At 43.2% G+C, this 17,205-nt stretch overlaps 1 protein-coding gene across 2 annotated transcripts in view; it reads right to left on the reverse strand.

Annotated features, from left to right (window-relative positions):
* Positions 1-11,395, reverse strand: part of rasef (RAS and EF-hand domain containing) — a 77,211-nt gene extending 65,816 nt beyond the window's left edge. Inside the window, exon 1 of one of the 2 annotated variants that reach the window (XM_072585479.1) lies at positions 10,523-11,387. In XM_072585479.1, coding sequence (XP_072441580.1) covers positions 10,523-10,821 — 299 coding nt within the window. In that variant the 5' untranslated portion in view covers positions 10,822-11,387. Of the gene's footprint in view, positions 1-10,522 lie in introns of both variants that reach the window. The other variant, XM_072585487.1, reaches the window with a different exon arrangement.
* Positions 11,396-17,205: the final 5,810 nt, after the last annotated feature.

The following is a 17,205-nucleotide window of genomic DNA, read 5'->3' on the forward strand; positions in this document are numbered from 1 at the left end:
AGGTTTTGGATGTAGGTTTGCTCGCTGAGCTGAAAGGTTCATTTCCAGACCTTTCATTACCTTACTAGGTAACATCTTCAGTGGATCTCATGCGAAGCAATGTTGAAACGTCCTGCTTTCTATTTATATATTTGGGTTTCTTTGGGTTGGTGATGTAATTTCCTGTGGTGAAATCACTTCCTGTTCCTTTTCACAGGGGGTGGTAGATAGGGTACAACACTTACAAACAATACATTGGACAAACAGGCAGAAAACTAGCCACCAGGATACATGAACACCAACTAGCCACAAAAAGACATGACCCTCTCTCACTAGTATCCTCACATACGGATGAGGAAGGACACCACTTTGACTGGGACAATACATCCATCCTAGGACAGGCCAAACAACGACATGCACGAGAATTCCTAGAAGCATGGCATTCCAAACAGAACCCTAGCAACAAACACATCAAGTTAGACCCCATCTACCACCCCCTGTGAAAAGGAACAGGACTTCACCACAGGAAATGACATCACCAACCCAAAGAAACCCAAACATATAAATAGAAAGCAGGAAGTTTCAGCATTACTTCGCATGAGGTCCACTGAAGATGTTACCTAATAAGGTAATGAAACATCTGAAAATTGACTTTTCAGCTCAGCGAGCAAACCTACATCCATAACAAGACCAAAACTGCATACAGTACTCTGATCTAACCAAGCTCCTTAATAATTGAAGTGAGACACACTACTGTTCTACTCAGATTTTCTTGCAATAAGCCTGAACAAGACCAGTTTATTTTCCTTCATCAGTTGCTGTAAGCTGTGACTTCTAATGAATAAGTGTGACCAATTGTCCAATGCTTCCTGCAAGTGAGTGAAATACTTGAAAAGGAAGATTGAGAAGCAACAGTAGCTAAGCTGAAATGATCATCTCAGCAAACCTGTGAACAAGTACCTTTCCCAGTCTTTCCCTCTGCCCATTACACCTATGGCTTTTGAGTTTCTGGCTATCTGTATATATGTGTGTATGGAGGGAATGTTATAAGTAGGTTAGAGTTTTAACCAGTAGAGTTATATATCAATGGTTCATAATTGCTTATCTTGAATGAGAATCTAATTATTCGTAATAAATCATAATTGTTGTCAATACAGAAACAAGGTCCTTGCTTTCTGCCAACCTGGATCTTAAAGGTATATCAGGAAACTGTGTATACTTTTGTTAAACCTTTAAATTTTATAATGAGTACAAGAAATATGAGGCTTTCCAATGTGTTATTCAGTGGGGTGGAACAATTATGAACAATGAGGACCCATATACTGATCCTTGTGGTACCCCACTAGAAGAAAGTGTGGACTGCAGATGTTGGAGATCAGAGCTGAAAAATGTGTTGCTGAAAAAGCGCAGCAGGTCAGGCAGCATCCAAGGAGCAGGAGAAGGGCTTATGCCTGAAACATCGATTCTCCTGCTCCTTGGATGCTGCCTGACCTGCTGCGCTTTTCTAACAACTCATTTTTCAGCAGCGGTACCCCACTAGACATAACTTGCCATTGCAAGAAGGGTCCATTTACTCCTAACCTGTCTTTCTAATTCCTTGGTGAATTGCCTATTATTTTAGATTCCCCAAACAAAAAATTCAAAGAACCATTCAAACAATTATAAATCTTCTGGAATTGCAGATCTCATTCCTTTCTTCACTTTGGGTAGTTATAGTGAATGTAATTTTCTAATAAATTAGAAGTTCCCCTTCAGCTCTACTAGGTAGTAACATGATTACAGTTCACAGGCAATTTGAAAATCACTCTCCTGCCTAATCCTGTTCTGCAATCAAGCTAAACGATGTGCCAGGAGCACTAAATAGGAGAATGTAACCTTAGTGCAATTTTCCAAATATGCCTAATGATTTTCTTTGTGTTAAACTCTTTAACATCTTTTGTGTTAGCTCATGCAATGTACAGTCTTACTGACCCATATGCTACTGTCATTTCACATCTAGAGTTACTCGAGGTTGGAGATCAGTCAGATCACTTTCAAATATAATTTCCTGTTTGGCAATAGTAAGGTTCTTTCCATCAATATTTCTTTGCCATGACGCCAATTCATCAATATAACAGCTGGTGGGCACTTTCTTACTTGAAATTTATGATAATCTCCACAAAACTGAAGATCATTCAACACAAACAAATGACTCCAATGCAGAGACTATGATCATGGAGGGCAATCACCTGAGATTAATCAATCCCCAGATTTATCTATCCTTAAAGTGAAATAAGCTTGACATAAATTGCCTCCAGCACAAAAACAGTCATAGAGTAAACAGAATTCCTCAATGCACTCGTTGTATAATCAATATATAATGAAAGTATGCAATGACTTCACAAAATGTGCGTAAATACAAATTGTAAGAATAGTTTTCAGAAGATACAATGTTAAAGCTCACATGACAGTGATCTTGGAACTATATAATCCTTTAGTAAATTCACAGCATTCAGAAATATGACACCATGACGAATGGGTGATCTGTAAGATCACGTTGTTAAAACGTATCATTACTTAATTTTGTACTGTAGCACTTCTACCCATTTTCAACAGGTTTGCAAGTAATTTCTTTCAACAAAGTCTGACATTTTCAAACACTAAAGGAGGAACCCTATCATTTTTTGGCAAAGTGCAAGTCACATCTATTTCTATGGAGTGATTTTCATTGTGAGGTCGAGTGAGTTTTCTTACATTATCTTTCCAAACTCAATGCTTTAATTATCTTCGAGGCCTCGCAGCAAGAATCATATCCTATCTCTACCCCATTTTACCATGCATATTTCATAGAAGAACTTGCCACTAAGAGGTCCTCCCTAAGACCAGCAACTCTTGGGCCACACCACCTTTCAAAGGCTACTACACATCAACAGGAATGCTGCTCTCTGTAAGTTGTGCTGCTTGGCTTTGTTAGGCATCAGGAGAGACAACCGTGACAGGGTAAACTGGCACCATGTTTCTTGGAGAGGGACCTTGGAGAGGTTCTTGTGAACTGGGTAGTGGAGAGGAGTCAGCAGAGTAAATCACACCATGGTTAGTCTGACCAGATATTGCCACTGAGTTAGTGCCATCTTTAGAGTGAGAAAGACTGGACTCGTGTGCAGGAAGGTGGTCAATGATTGTCTTATTGTCACCTCGGGTGACTGTCTGTGTGGAGTTTGCACATTCTGCGTGGGTTTCTTCCGGGTGCTCTGGTTTCCTCCCACAATCCAAAAGGTGTGCAGGTTAGGTGAACTAGCCATACTAAATTGCCCATAGTGTTAGATGCATTAGTCAGGGGTAAATATAGGGTACGGGAATGGGTCTGGGTGGGTTACTCTTCGGAGGATTGGTGTGGACTTGTTGGGCCGAAAGATCTATTTCTATACTATAGGGAATCTAACCTAATCTAATCTAATCTAATGATCTACTCCACTTGACCAAGGTAGTAATATTTTGTAGTATACGGTTTTCTGCTGCCTCATGTTTGACACCCCTCTATTGCATGCAACATCTTCCCTCACTCACACTCTTCACTCCCATCTTCCAACATTGTTAACCCTCCATGCTGCGTCCTCACTCCCTTGCAATACCCCAAACACCTTTCCCCCAACACTCACCATCCCTAAAAGCCTAGCCAGCCACTTGTATCTTACTCATTCATCCCACTTACATCATTACAGAAGGCATCCCTTAACAGAGTTGAGAATTACCACACAGGTTGGGGGTGGGGTGGAGAGACTGTGCCAGTTGCCAATAAGGCACTGCAAGGCAAGTATACTGTAATACGCCAATAGTTACCCAGATGAATGTGCAAATGAGCAGTCTTCATGGATGACTTAGTTAAAGTCATGCAATGGATTCCTTGCCCATGCAGTACCCTGAACCCAATGCAGCCGTAAGCTTCTGGGTACCAGTGTGCCATGCTAGACCAGTTTGCCCTTTCACAGTGCCAGAGAATTGGAGTATGTCAGCATGGTGGCTGACATACCTGAAAGTGAATGTCAGCATTTATAGAAGGGTATGTGCAGCTGGTGCTGACTGATTGTGCCCTGCTCTCTAGTTTCTCCATAGCTAACATGGATTCATGGAGAAGCAGAGTTACCTGCTCTGGTTTTACTGATGGGTTTTGCTCATGGCTACTTTGTATGGTGGGTTTGGCAAGATTGCTACCCATAGTGAATTGGGCTGTTAGCAAGCTGTTTAACAAGTAATGAAAAGCACCAACTGGGAACTCGCTGCTCCCTGGTGAGAACTTTGCCACACCATTATGAACAAACGAGTGGGAGGGGACATTGCAGCGAGATGATCTTGACACCTTAAGGACCCTCTCACCTGATTCTACTCATCTTATCGTAGTCTACAACCTTCACAGTGTGGAAATATTCTGCCCTTAGATATGACCTTCCCGAGTCTGAACCCAAGTGTAATAGATTACCAGAGCTGAATGAATATTTGGAAATTCAATGAGTTAGCTTTGACGGGAAATAGTTTCCTATAATTTAAAATGGAAGAAAATGGATAGATTCTTTTATCAGTTAGAGGTATCTAATTTTTTTTTGAGATCTGTTGTGCTTAGATGATCTGATGGACATGTATGCAAACCTACAAAATATTCTTCAGCACTCCTATTTGTGTAAAGCTTATCAACAAAAGAGTATTAATAACTAATCTGGTTGGAAAATGAGTCAGAAAATTATCCTCCATTGCTTCATGAGTTTCTGTTTAAAATGGATCTATGGAATATATGTGAGGGTTTTGCTAAAATGCAGCAAAGAGATTAATGAACAGTTAGGAGGTATGAACAGTTTTTCCATTTGGACACACATTAAAGAAAATATGTTGATTCATGTGTTAAGTTAGCAGTAAGAATGGAATACAGGAGTTGCCTGTGTAAGTAAACCATTCACCGTACAGGGGTTTAATTTATTTTTGATTCAATCACAGGATGTGTGTGTCGATAGCAAGGCCAGCTTTTCTTACCCATTCCAAATCACCTATGAGAAGACATTAGTAGCCCACAATTAGGTGGCTTGCTAAGCCATTTCAAGGGGTAGTTGACAATCAGGAGAAAGTGAGGACTGCAGATGCTGTAGACCAGAGTCAAGAGTGTGGTGCTGGAAAAACACAGCAGGTCAGGTAGCATCTAAGGAGCAGGAGAATCGATATTTCGGGCATAAGCCCTTCATCAGGTAGTTGATAATCAATCATATTTCTGAGTCAAGCATGACAAATTGGTAAAACCGGGCATGTACTAATGCTCCCTGCAAATAGCACACTAAAGCAGAAGTCCCTGTGCACAACCGGCCCCTTTAAATCACAGGACATGCCCAAAATAATATAAAAGGGACTAAGCACTGAAATATATCACCTGCAATACAAAACAAATTCTATACGTATTGGTAAAGACAGCAGATTTCTTTCCCTAAGGGATTTTAACAATAATCTAGTAGTCCAATGACTATCATTATTGATATCAGTTTTTTTTAACATTCTAGACTTATTAACTGAATTTAAATTTCCAGCTGCCATCGTGGGATTTGAACTCATTTATAATAACATAACGATCATGCTATTTATTCCCATCCTGGAAAAATGTGTGCTGAGGTCATTTTCCATTAATATCACATCAGAACGGTAAGGCTAGCATAAGAAAATCACTGGTTTGCGCAGATAACATTGCCTCAGGTTCTGCTTCATCAAGGATAATTGAAGAAGTGTGTGTAATAAGGTTTAGGATCTGAAAGGAGGTTAATACTGGAGTGGGCTAATTAATTTGTGCTGTCCTGCAGTACACATTGTAAAACAAGTAATTCACATTGTTGTGCCATTGACAGTGAAAGGAAGCTGTAGACCGTACAGACCTTCCAACTGCCAACAGGGGGCATTACAGAATCAATGTGTTAACTAGAAAACAAAAGTCCTCTTTTGCCACACACTCACCTATGTATAAAATTCAACTGAAGCAGCAGAATACCATTATTGCATATCGAAAGTAGTTGCCTGCACTACACCATCAAGATGATCAATCTTTCTTTGAACTATCTTGTCAGAGGATATCCATACCAGTTTATGGATATTCCTGCACAAATCTGCCAGCCACAGTAAGAGTTCAACAACCCACATGGCAAAATGAAAATGTTCACATTTTGAAGGATTAACAAGAACTGTAGGTGACTATAAAGTGTCGAGAAGCTTCCTTTTCTGCCCCCCGCCCCCCAGCTTGGTGAATGGTGATGGACCAGCAGTAAAAGCAAAAGAAAATGTACACCTCCAGCAGACATCCGATTAATAGATTATAAAATACTGAATTAATTACAGAAAAATAATTATGATACTAAACATGAAAATGTACTCTAAAGTAACTTAGGGTGACCTAACCATGAGTCACTCATGAAGGAAGCAAAAGGTAGCAATCAAGCCAATTATTCTCAACATAGCATAAAAATTAATAAATGTTCATCTATTGAAGGTACTCATGGACACCCAAGAGCAGAATTTCCTTGAGTTGGGTAGGGGAAGGAAGAGAGAGGGGTGAGTGTTCCTTAGTGAAAAGATACTCATTAACCACTACTCTTTCCTGACATTGTACCAATTTTGTATTCTTTTGTCTATAGTCTCTTATTCTATGAGCTGTAACTTATTGAATACCTGTTAAAGTTCACATACATCACATTAGCCGCATTGCCCACATCAGCCCTTTGATACCTCATCAAAAAAACAAGTTAGTTTAATGCAAATTGCCCCCAACAAATCTACACTGGCTTTCCTTCATTATCTGACCAAGTGATATTAATTTGGTCCTGAACTATCCTTTCCTGGACTGCTCTGCACGCCATTTTATAAACATCTGTGTCACATATCGGCCATTCCACACATTAATAAGTTTAGAAACATGGAGACAAGTGGGGAGTTGGGGGCAGGGGGTTGTCCTATTTTGGTTTGTAGTACTGTCTGGGCAGGTCACTTCGCTCTGGTGTTAGCAGCTTTCCTCCCAAGCCACTATTTAAGAAAGGTGGTAAGGAAAACCCAGGGAACTAGAGACCGGTGAGCCTGACATTGGTGATAGCTAAATTGTTGGAGGGAATCCTGAGGGACAGGATTTATATGTATTTGGAAAGGCAAGGCTAGGAATAGTCAGCATGGCTTTGTGCATGGAAAATCATGTTTCATGAACTTGATTGAGTTTTTTGAAGAAGTAACAAAGATGATTGATGAGGGCAGAGCGGTAGATGTGATCTATATGGACTTCAATAAGGCGTTTGACAAGGTTCCTTATGGTAGACTGGTTGACAAGGTTCCTCATGGTAGACTGGTTAGCAAGGTTAGATCTAATGGAACACAGGGAGAACCAGCCATTTGGATACAGAACTGGCTCAAAAGTATAAAACAGGTGGTGATGGGGGTTGCTTTTCAGACTGGAGGCCTGTGGCCAGTGGAGTGTCACAAGGATCGGTGCTGGGTCCACTACTTTTCATCATTTATATAAATGATTTGGATGTGAGCATAAGAGGTATAGTTAGTAAGTTTGCAGATGACACCAAAATTGGAGGTGTGATGGACAGCTAAGAAGGTTACCACAGAGTACAATGGAATCTTGATCAGATGAGCCAATAGGCTGAGGAGTTTAGATAAAGGCGAGGTGATGCATTTTGGAAGAGCAAATCAGAGCGCGGATTTATACACTTAATGGCAAGGTCCTATGCATCAAAATGGCGGTGCTCGGACCCGACGTAGTGCACCAGTTGGAGGATGCTCAGGTGTACGGTGGGATCCCATCTGTGCTCACCCCTGTCCTGATGGAATTTTACATTTGCCCCAAGGTCCCATACTTCCCCCTGAAACCTGTGCCCCTCAACCTGAGCCATCTCCGGAATTTTAATTTTGTCCATTTTAAGGAAGTATCATGGCGGGCCCTGTATCGACTGCTGCTGCACACCGTCCACCTCCTCGCCCTCATCCACCGTGCGGACACACCTTGTCGTGCCCATTCACCACCGGGCGGTGGGGATCCCCAGTGGCGGGCTCTCTACGCGGGAGTCCTCCCACTTTCTCTCGGGGATCTGGGGTGAAGGGTTCTACACGCAGCGGTCCCGTGTAACCGCAAATTGCAGTGGTTCACGGACCCCCAGCCCAACTGCTTCTTCTGCGGTGCTGTGGAGTCCGTGGACCATGTGTATATTGGCTGTGGGCACTTGCACTCCCTTTTTGATTTTCTAAAAAAAACCTTCTTCTTTGTTTTTGGTTGCACTTCAGTCCCACGCTCCTGATTTTTGGGCACCCGGTACGGAGTCGGGAGGGTAGGTCCGAGGACCTCCTCGTGGGTCTGCTCCTGGGCCTGGCCAAACTGGCCATAAACAGGTCCAGGCAACGGGCCGTGGAGGGGGTCGTTAGGGCAGACTGCCTGCCCCTCTTCCGGGGTTACGTTAGAGCCCGGGTGTCCTTGGAGAAGGAGCACGCGGTGTCCACCATCACCCTGGAGCTGTTCAAGGAGAGGTGAGCACCGCAGGGATTATTTTGCATTATTTCTCCCTCCAATTCTATTTTGATTTAATCCCTGCCCTCCCCTTCACTGTTTGATCACACAGCATTGCCCTTTGATGTGAAGGGTGCTGCTTGTCACTGGCCACTCAGGTGTTTCCTTTCTTCCTGGTGGTGGAAACTGAATAAAGATTGGTACACCTTGTGTCTTTCACTGTGTCTCACACCTGTACACACAAAAATAAAGAATAAAAACAGGAGTGTCAGACCTCCTGTTCACTAAAGAAAAAAGGTCCTGGGGAGTGTTGCTGAATAAAGAGAGTGCAGGTTCATGGTTCCTTGGAAGTAGAGTCGCAGGTAGATAGGATAGTGAAGAAGGTGTTTGGTATGCTTTCCTTTACTGATCAGAGTATTGAGTACAGGAGTTGGGAGGTCTTGTTGCGGCTGTACAGGACATTGGTTAGGCCACTGTTGGAATATTGCATGCAATTCTGGTCTCCTTCCTGTCGGAAAGATGTTGTGGAACTTGAAAGGTTTCAGAAAAGATTTACAAGGATGTTGCAAGGGTTGGAGGATTTGAGCTACAGGGAGAGGCTGAACAGACTGGGGCTGTTTTCCCTGGAGTGTCGGAGGCTGAGGGGTGACCTTATAAAGGTTTACAAAATTATGAGGGGCATGGATAGGATAAATAGGCAAAGTCTTTTCCCGAGGATGTGGGAGTCCAGAACTAGAGGGCATAGGTTTAGGGTGAGAGGGGAAAGATATAAAAGGGACCTAAGGGGCAACCTTTTCATGCAGAGGGTGGTGCATGTATGGAATGAGCTGCCAAAATGGAAGAATGGAGGCTGGTACATTTACAGCATTTCAAAGGTATCTGAATGGGTATGTGAATAGGAAGGGTTTGGAGGGATATTGGTCAAGCGCTGGAAAATGGGACTGGATTAGTTAAGGATATGTGGTCCGCGGGAGCAAGTTGGCCCGAAGAGCCTGTTGTACATCTCTATGACTCTAAGTGAGATCCCCACCACACCATGAGTTGAGCGGCCATTCCATGTACAGCACACAGGGCTGGAGTGAGAACTCCCTCCGGGCTGCTTAAAAACTGCGAGCACTACTGAACAGAGAAACAGAACTAACGTCTCAACCCAACATGAAGAAGTCACGCAGGATTGCGAACTGCGAACTCTCAACAGACGCTGCCAGACCTGCTGAATTTCTCCAGCATCTATAATATGTTTTCTTTCATTTGTGCAAAGCAATCTGTTAACCGTGGATATTAACATTCATTTCTAAGCTTCACTGTCTATCCTACAAAAAAAAACACGCGTTGAAAACAGATCATTGTATTTGCATACCGTAAAACTAACTCCTGAAATCCACTTTATTTGGAAAGGGCCAAAAGACACCCGGGTTATTTTAGGGGAGATGATAAGGGCGAGGATGTTCCCTGCACTGACACCAGAAAAGACAAAAAGTCTATTTCCAAACCAGTGACATTTTCACTCGCATTAGATCGGAACGTCTTGTTAATCTTTAAAAAAAAGTCCGACTTTTCTCATGAATAGACTGCTGTTTTATGATGCGGAACTGACAAGTAAAAGAAAACTCTAAAGGCACGCTCTGGGCAGTCAAATACGGCATTATTTTCTCTCAAATCGGTCAGCTGCAGCGCTCACAAGCAAAGTGGGTTTTGTTCATTAGTTTAAAATCAGCTTAAAGTCGACATGTGACCCTCGATCAGAATCTCATGTGCGTAACTGCGAAGAAGTGAACGAGGCAGAGAGAGAGGGGGGGATTTGGCCAAAGTCAGACACAATGACGCGAAGCTGCACAGCGCTGGCCAGGAGCTGGGGGAAGACTGGCCAAGAGCAGCCGGTTCCGGCAGCTGAACCACTACTTAGCCTGGCCACCCCTCCAGCACCAACACTTCTTACACAAAAACAGCAGATCCTACCAATAAATCCTAATTTTTTTTTTAAATTATCACAGCACGTTTAAAAAACTCTGTCAAAGAATTTGGTTTCAAATAAGGGTCAGATTTCACCTTGGGATGAACTTAGCTTCGTCCCCCAGTCTTTGCTGGAACTCATCCCAGTCAGGGTCAGCACCCACAGCCCCCAAGTTGCTCATCTTGGAAACTTCGTGAAAGCCTTCGGTGAATTCGTGGAAGTTGATGCAGCCGTCCCTGTTCGAGTCTAGTTTGTGGAAGATCGTGTCGATGTGGGACTCGTGTACTTGTAGCTCCCGGCAGACTGTGAAAAACTCCTCATACTCGATCTGACCGGAACGGTTAATATCACAGGCGTGGAAAAGTGCGCGCAGTCTCGGCTCCTTTTCTTCCATCCGGAAATAGAGGGAGGGAGGGGGTTGGGAGATAAGATGCAAAAAAAGAAGCAAGAATCCAACAGCTGAGCTCCCCACCCTCTCAGCACCTCCCTTGATGCAAAGGATGCGGTGAGGCGATGACCATCTTGTCAGGAACTCCCCCTCTCAGGGCAGCACCTCTGCTCATTATTGTTTTGTTTTGGTTGCGAATCAGATTTGCTAGGCAAAGCAGCTAATTAAAGCGGCTTGAAGCACTTTGATGGATTTAGTTCAGGTTGTGGGAGTTGGGGTGGGGGGAGTTGGGGAGATTGGTGCTGCTGGCCTGGTCTTTGTCCTGTCCTGGCTGGGCTGGGCTAAGTCAGGCTGCACCCAGCGAGGGCTGGATCTCACCTCAGTGTGTCTCCCCTACATCAGAACGGGAACGGGCAGTCCGCTTTGACGTCAGCCTCACAACCGGACCTACCTCTCCAACGTATTTGTTTCAGGTTGATTTGTGTTCTTTCTCGCTCTCTTTACGTGCAGTGCCCACGTTATTGACCCAAGAGGTGGAAACGGGATAGCTGAATGACTGCTGCAGGGCGTTCCCTGTCATCCAGAAAAAAACAACAGGCTCACTTCACTTTAAACAGTCTCCCTCGACCCACTGATACCACCTACTTCTGCACGTTAGGAACGTTGAGGGGATATTCCCCACCGTCCAAGTTTGATGAGCATTATTACTGTAAAGGCAGGAAGGATCCTGTGGTGAAGTGTAGTTTAGGAGAAAGTGAGGGCTGCAGATGCTGGAGATCAGAGCTTAAAAATGTGTTGCTGGAAAAGTGCAGCAGGTCAGGCAGCATAGAAAGAACAGGAGAATCGACGTTTCGGGCATAAGCCCTTCTTCAGGAAGTGTAGTGTCCCTGCCTCTGAGATTGATAGGATTCCTGAAGAAGGGTTCATGCCCAAAACATTGATTCTCCTGTTCCTTGGATGCTGCCTGACCTGCTGTGCTTTTCCAGCAACACATTTTCAGCTCTGAGATTGATAGGCATGGGTTCAAGTCCTACCTGTTCCAGAGGTGTGTCATTACACATTTGAATAGTTTGATGAAAGAGATTATTTATAGTCCGGCATCACAGGCTGTTAGAGGGGGTAAGTGCTTAGGTCTTGGAGGGATTGAATGTTTGACGGGAAGGTGAGAAACAGTCACCACCATTTCAGGCTCCGAACCAAACACTGAAGGGCAATCCAAACACGTACTGTACTTCAAGTTTCACAGAGGCAACCACTGAATTGATAGGGAAGGTCAGTAACAGTCAGGAGTGAAGGTGGGCTAGCTGGTATATTTAAGATTTGATAGCCAGTCCAGAGACAGGCCATCTGCAGAATGTTGAGCTGCTTCAAGGAGCAGGAAGCTTGGTGGGCAAGGAACCTTAATTGGGCAGGAGGCTAAAAGTAAAATTCCTGGGATGAAGCAAAGTAATTAAGTTCAGTAACATTTGAAACTCCTTAGCACAAGTTTGGGAAACCTATTTTTAGTTCATGCATGCTCATTAAAGGGCAATCTCACTAAAATTAAGTACCCCTTACTCAGTGGTTAGCATTGCTGCCTCACAGCACCAGGGACCCAGGTTCGATTCCTGCCTCGGGCAACTGTCTGTGTGGAGTTTGCACATTCTCCCCGTGTTTGCATGGGTTTCCTCCAGGTGCTCGGGTTTCCTCCCATAATCCAAAGATGTGCAGGTCAGGTGAATTGGCCATGCTAAATTGCCCATAGTGTGAGGTACGTTAGTCAGGAGTAAATGTAGGGGAATGGTTCTAGGTGGGTTACTCTTCGGAGGGTCGGTGTGGACTTATTGGGCCGAAAGGTCTGTTTTCACACTGTAAGTAATCCAATCTAATCTAATCTTCTCAACTAAATTGTTAACGAGCAAGCATTACTCACCTTCCAGTTCCCAACTATGTATCAGTGATGTGCACTGCACAGTTTTCCTCCTGGGACAGTGTTTATCAGTGACTGGAGGTGATGCTTGAGATCAGGAAAGATACTCTGAGGTGCATAGGTGAGGGAGACTGGCCAAGAGAGGGAGGTATGGTAGGAAGGCAAGGGTGCAGGAAGATCAGATGGAGGCAAGGGCCATGTGCTTGACTGTTGGGATCACATAAAAGCTGGGGGTTGCAGTCTTCAAGCAGGGATGGTGTGAGAAAGATGGTCCTATAGGGTGAAGTAAATGTATGGTGGGATCCTAGGGATTGAATTGAGGGAACGTGGGCAGCAGAGGGACCAGTGACGGGGGAAGTTGGATGCTTTGGATTGACAGAGTTATTTTTAGGTTGCATATTGTCTCATGGGGGGGAGAGGGTTCACAGAAATAGAGAAAACAAGTGGTGGAGACAGCAGGAAGAATCAGGACAGAGACACATATGGGAACAGTAATAAAGTGGGCTAAGTAAGGTTTCAAGGGTAACAAGGAGTGGACTTGTTACACTGGGTGAGTCAAGTCTGAATGGAGAGTTTGTTGGGTTACCGGAGAAGAATTGAAGGTGGTGGATCATGTTTGAAAGGTAACATATACCATAGTGTATTCTCTACATGAAAGTGTAGTCAAATGAATTGGGAGTAAGGTCACTTCAGGTGGATGAAGTTAAAGCTGAAAACAATGGCTGACAAAAGGAGCACTAATAATCATGAATAAATTAGATAAGAATGAGGCAATCTTAATGTCACAGAAATACAATCATATCTCACTAACATTCTCCAAATTGGGACTTCCAAAGAACACTGTTATATGGATTTGGCTGCAGACTTCTCTGCTGTTGCTACCCTGACAGTGACCTCACAGGGGTGATAAATGGGTGACAAATGGATCGATAAATGGATTGGCAAATGTATCCATGGACTCAACTTTACAAATGATGCCCAAGGTTCAATCGTACACATCAGGATACTCAGAGGTGTCACTACTGATGATGGAACACAATAAATGGTGTACCCTTAAGCCCACGTCCTCCAAGACTAATTGGGAACAGTATGCAAAGCCCATAAATCCAGACAAGCATGACAAAAGTACTCAAATACTTTATTAAAGTGAAATGTGTTACATATTTATGTAGTGATTAAATCCCTGTGTACCATTACTGCCCTTATAACGTCTTCATCCTTCTTTTCCTGAACACTATGTCCAGATGCAGCCCTGATGTCCACAACTGAGTTGGAGGCATTCTGCAAACTGCCACATGCACTTGCTTGGGATGACGGTGGTAGCTGTCCTCTGGTGGTCCAAGCCCAAGAGTGCTCCAACCTGCAGTAGGGCTACAGCTCACTGCACTGTTGCAGGTGCAGCCTCATTGGCTTGACCTGCTGAGATAATGGGGTCACTGGCAGAACAGAGATTGAAAGATAGGATCCCTTAGTAATGTCCTAGGATAAAGTCCCCAAGGGAAAAGGGATGCTGGTGGGAGGTGAAGACACCTCATTGCCTTTGCCTCGCCATTGCTGCATTGCAGCAATGAAGCACAGATCTGAGTGCAGATCTGGCAGCCACTAAGTACTTGATCAGATCCTTCAAGCCAATTGACGCCCTCTTCATAGATGAAGCTAAGAGCTTATATGATATTACTCATAACATGGCCAGAGTTTCCAGGCATTGTTTAAATCAACACATGGCCTCTGGCACTTTTGTCTGATGTTCCCCTGTCTCTCTCTCTCTCTCTCTGCACCTCTCATCTCCTACAGAAACATCCAAAGGCTTATCAGTTGTATTTGGATCAGCAGTGGCCTGCAGCCCTCCACGTGTCAGAGATCTTGGTCCACACATCCTCTGTCAGCACTGGGCACATGTCTTTGATGTGCTTACCATGTTTGCATTGATGGAGAGTGCAGGGGATGCTGTGATTGAACTTTCAGTCTGTTCTCAAAGCCGTCATCATCAGAGGTGGTGTTCAAGGGCAAATGCAGTCTCTTCTGCATGATCTTGCTGCTAAACCGCAGCAAAAAACAAAAATAATTGACTGATGGTTATGCAAATCTTTTTTCTCAACAATACTTCAGGCCTCGGCCCTGTATGTCCATTAAGCCACAGCAGACTGGAGGCATCCTCAATAGATTACTGCAAGTTTCTGGTGTCTCCATCCGTGCAGGCTCAATCCTGTTCCACCCCCACAATTTCCCAGTTCCCTCCTCAAAGGGGGTGAGGTGATGTTGGAGATATCTCCTCCTATCAAACTCTGCTCCCAATGATTGTTGAGCATTCATCTGCAGACAGGTAAATAGAATGATTGAGTGTCATTCCATACATGCCTTTAGTAGTTCTTGAACCCATCCCGGTGAGGGCCAGAGACTCACACTGTCTTGCAATTGATATAACTTTCAGATAATAAGGTGACTCCTATACATTCAGTCCACACCTTCCAATTGCTGTTGAGGCCCAAACACTTGTTTGACATCTTCCTGTATGAACATGTTTACACTGTCTGTTGCTCATATGGTTGTAAATTTGCAGTGACTAAACAATGCCACTTACCCACGCAGAGCACAGCATTCACCCTCTTCATGCACTGGATTCAGGATCAATAGTGGGTCGTACTGCCTTTGACCTCCATCCAGGCCATCTTGGTTCGATGGAAGTGCCTCCTGTTGCCATCTCTTGGAAACTGGACCTTTCATTTTTCCAGATGGCCTAGAGAAAAGCCTGCAGCAAGGCATCTCTGCACCAAGAGGCCACTCATTATCTGCTCTGGGACATCATAATGGTTACAGCTGTAGGATTTCCACAGGTTTGTGCAAATTATCAACACCTCTGAGTATAGCCACATTGACACCTTTGGTTTACAAGGAATCACTAAATCCCTTTAAACATGGCACCAGCCCTTTGACACTGTGAGCAAAGGGTAGGACACAGTCATTCTGCCTGCTTCTTCAGTAATATTGTATACTTCTGCTCTTTGTACATCATTAGCTGACCATTATGTAATCACACAAGAACACCTGTCCCAGCTACCCTTGGAAGATCCTGTCTCTGAACTTCTTCAGAAGGAGATTCTATTGTTAGTTGCAGGGTGATTAAGGTTGCTGCCTGAATATTGAAAGTATTTATTGTTTTGAAAAGGCAGGAAACTAGGAACTTGTAGTGGGTTCACTGCATTAATTAACAATGTAGTTAGTACAGTAATGACCTTAGCTCGAAACAGCAAGGTATAGAATCAGTTTAAGTACAGGTCATCCTGCAATAACACGATAGTTATGTTCTTTTGCAATCTCGCGCCATAGAAAATCGCGCTATGAAAAGCGGCTACAGAAAATCACAGTGAAGAACATCACTCTTACAAAATCACTATATCCATTCAGGTTATCCAAACAACATCCGCAATTCATCAATCACATTATAGCAGAACATCCTATAACAGCTCTGTGGTGTGCCTACCCCCTCAAGAAAGTTTAAGAAAGCAGCTTATGATCATCTTCTCAAAGACAATTAGGGAAGTACTGTAAATTCTGGCTTAGCCAGTAACAATTACATCTTATGAACAGTTTAAAATATATATATAGGTCACTTGTTTGAACAGTTTTAGTCACTCTAACTGCTTTTACATTATAAGACAGAGTATAGAAGCAATAAATGGGACATGTAAGAAATGCATGGCAATAATTATGGGTGACTTTAATCTTCATGGAGATTGGTGAATCAAAGGCAGCTTGAAAAAATAACTCCAGAGTGTAGTTGGCCCAATTTTTTAGAACATTTCATTTTATAGTCAACCAGCGATTAGACTATTCTGGACCTAATAGTAAACAATAAGACAATCACTAATATCATGGCAAAGGAACCTTCCATGTGACAGTAATCATAACATGATAGAATTTCCTGTTCAGTTGAAAGGCAAAATATGTTTCTAAACCTACTGTTTCAAACCGGACTACAGGTTTAAGGGTGTGAATGCAGAGCTAAGTGAACTAGGAAACTAGATTGAAAGTTAGGACAGTAGAAATTTAGTGGCAGACTTTTAAGGAAATATTCAAAAACTCTTGACAAATATTTATCCAGGAAGAAACAAAGATTCTTTGAGAAAAATGCATCATCTGTGACTAAAGAAGGAAGTTAAGAATAGTATTTTAAAAAACGCTGCGCAAGTTTGAAAAACAATGGTGGCTGTTCAGAAAACTAGTCAGATTTTAAGAAATAGGAAAAAAAAAGGTGAAACAAAAAGGAGGGTGTAAGAGAAAACTAGCTTTTAATATAAAACAAACGGTGTTTCTATGAATGTTTAAGTAGGAAATTATTAACTAAAGCTAGTGTTAGTCAAGAGTAAGTCCATAAAACCATAAGATATAGGAACAGAAAGAAGCCATTCAATCCATTGAGTCACTCCACCATTTAATTAGATCATGGTGGATCTGATAATCCTGAATTCTACTCTTCGTGC

Source organism: Chiloscyllium punctatum, chromosome 2 (genome assembly GCF_047496795.1).
Source record: "Chiloscyllium punctatum isolate Juve2018m chromosome 2, sChiPun1.3, whole genome shotgun sequence".
Classification (NCBI taxonomy): Eukaryota; Metazoa; Chordata; class Chondrichthyes; order Orectolobiformes; family Hemiscylliidae; genus Chiloscyllium; species Chiloscyllium punctatum.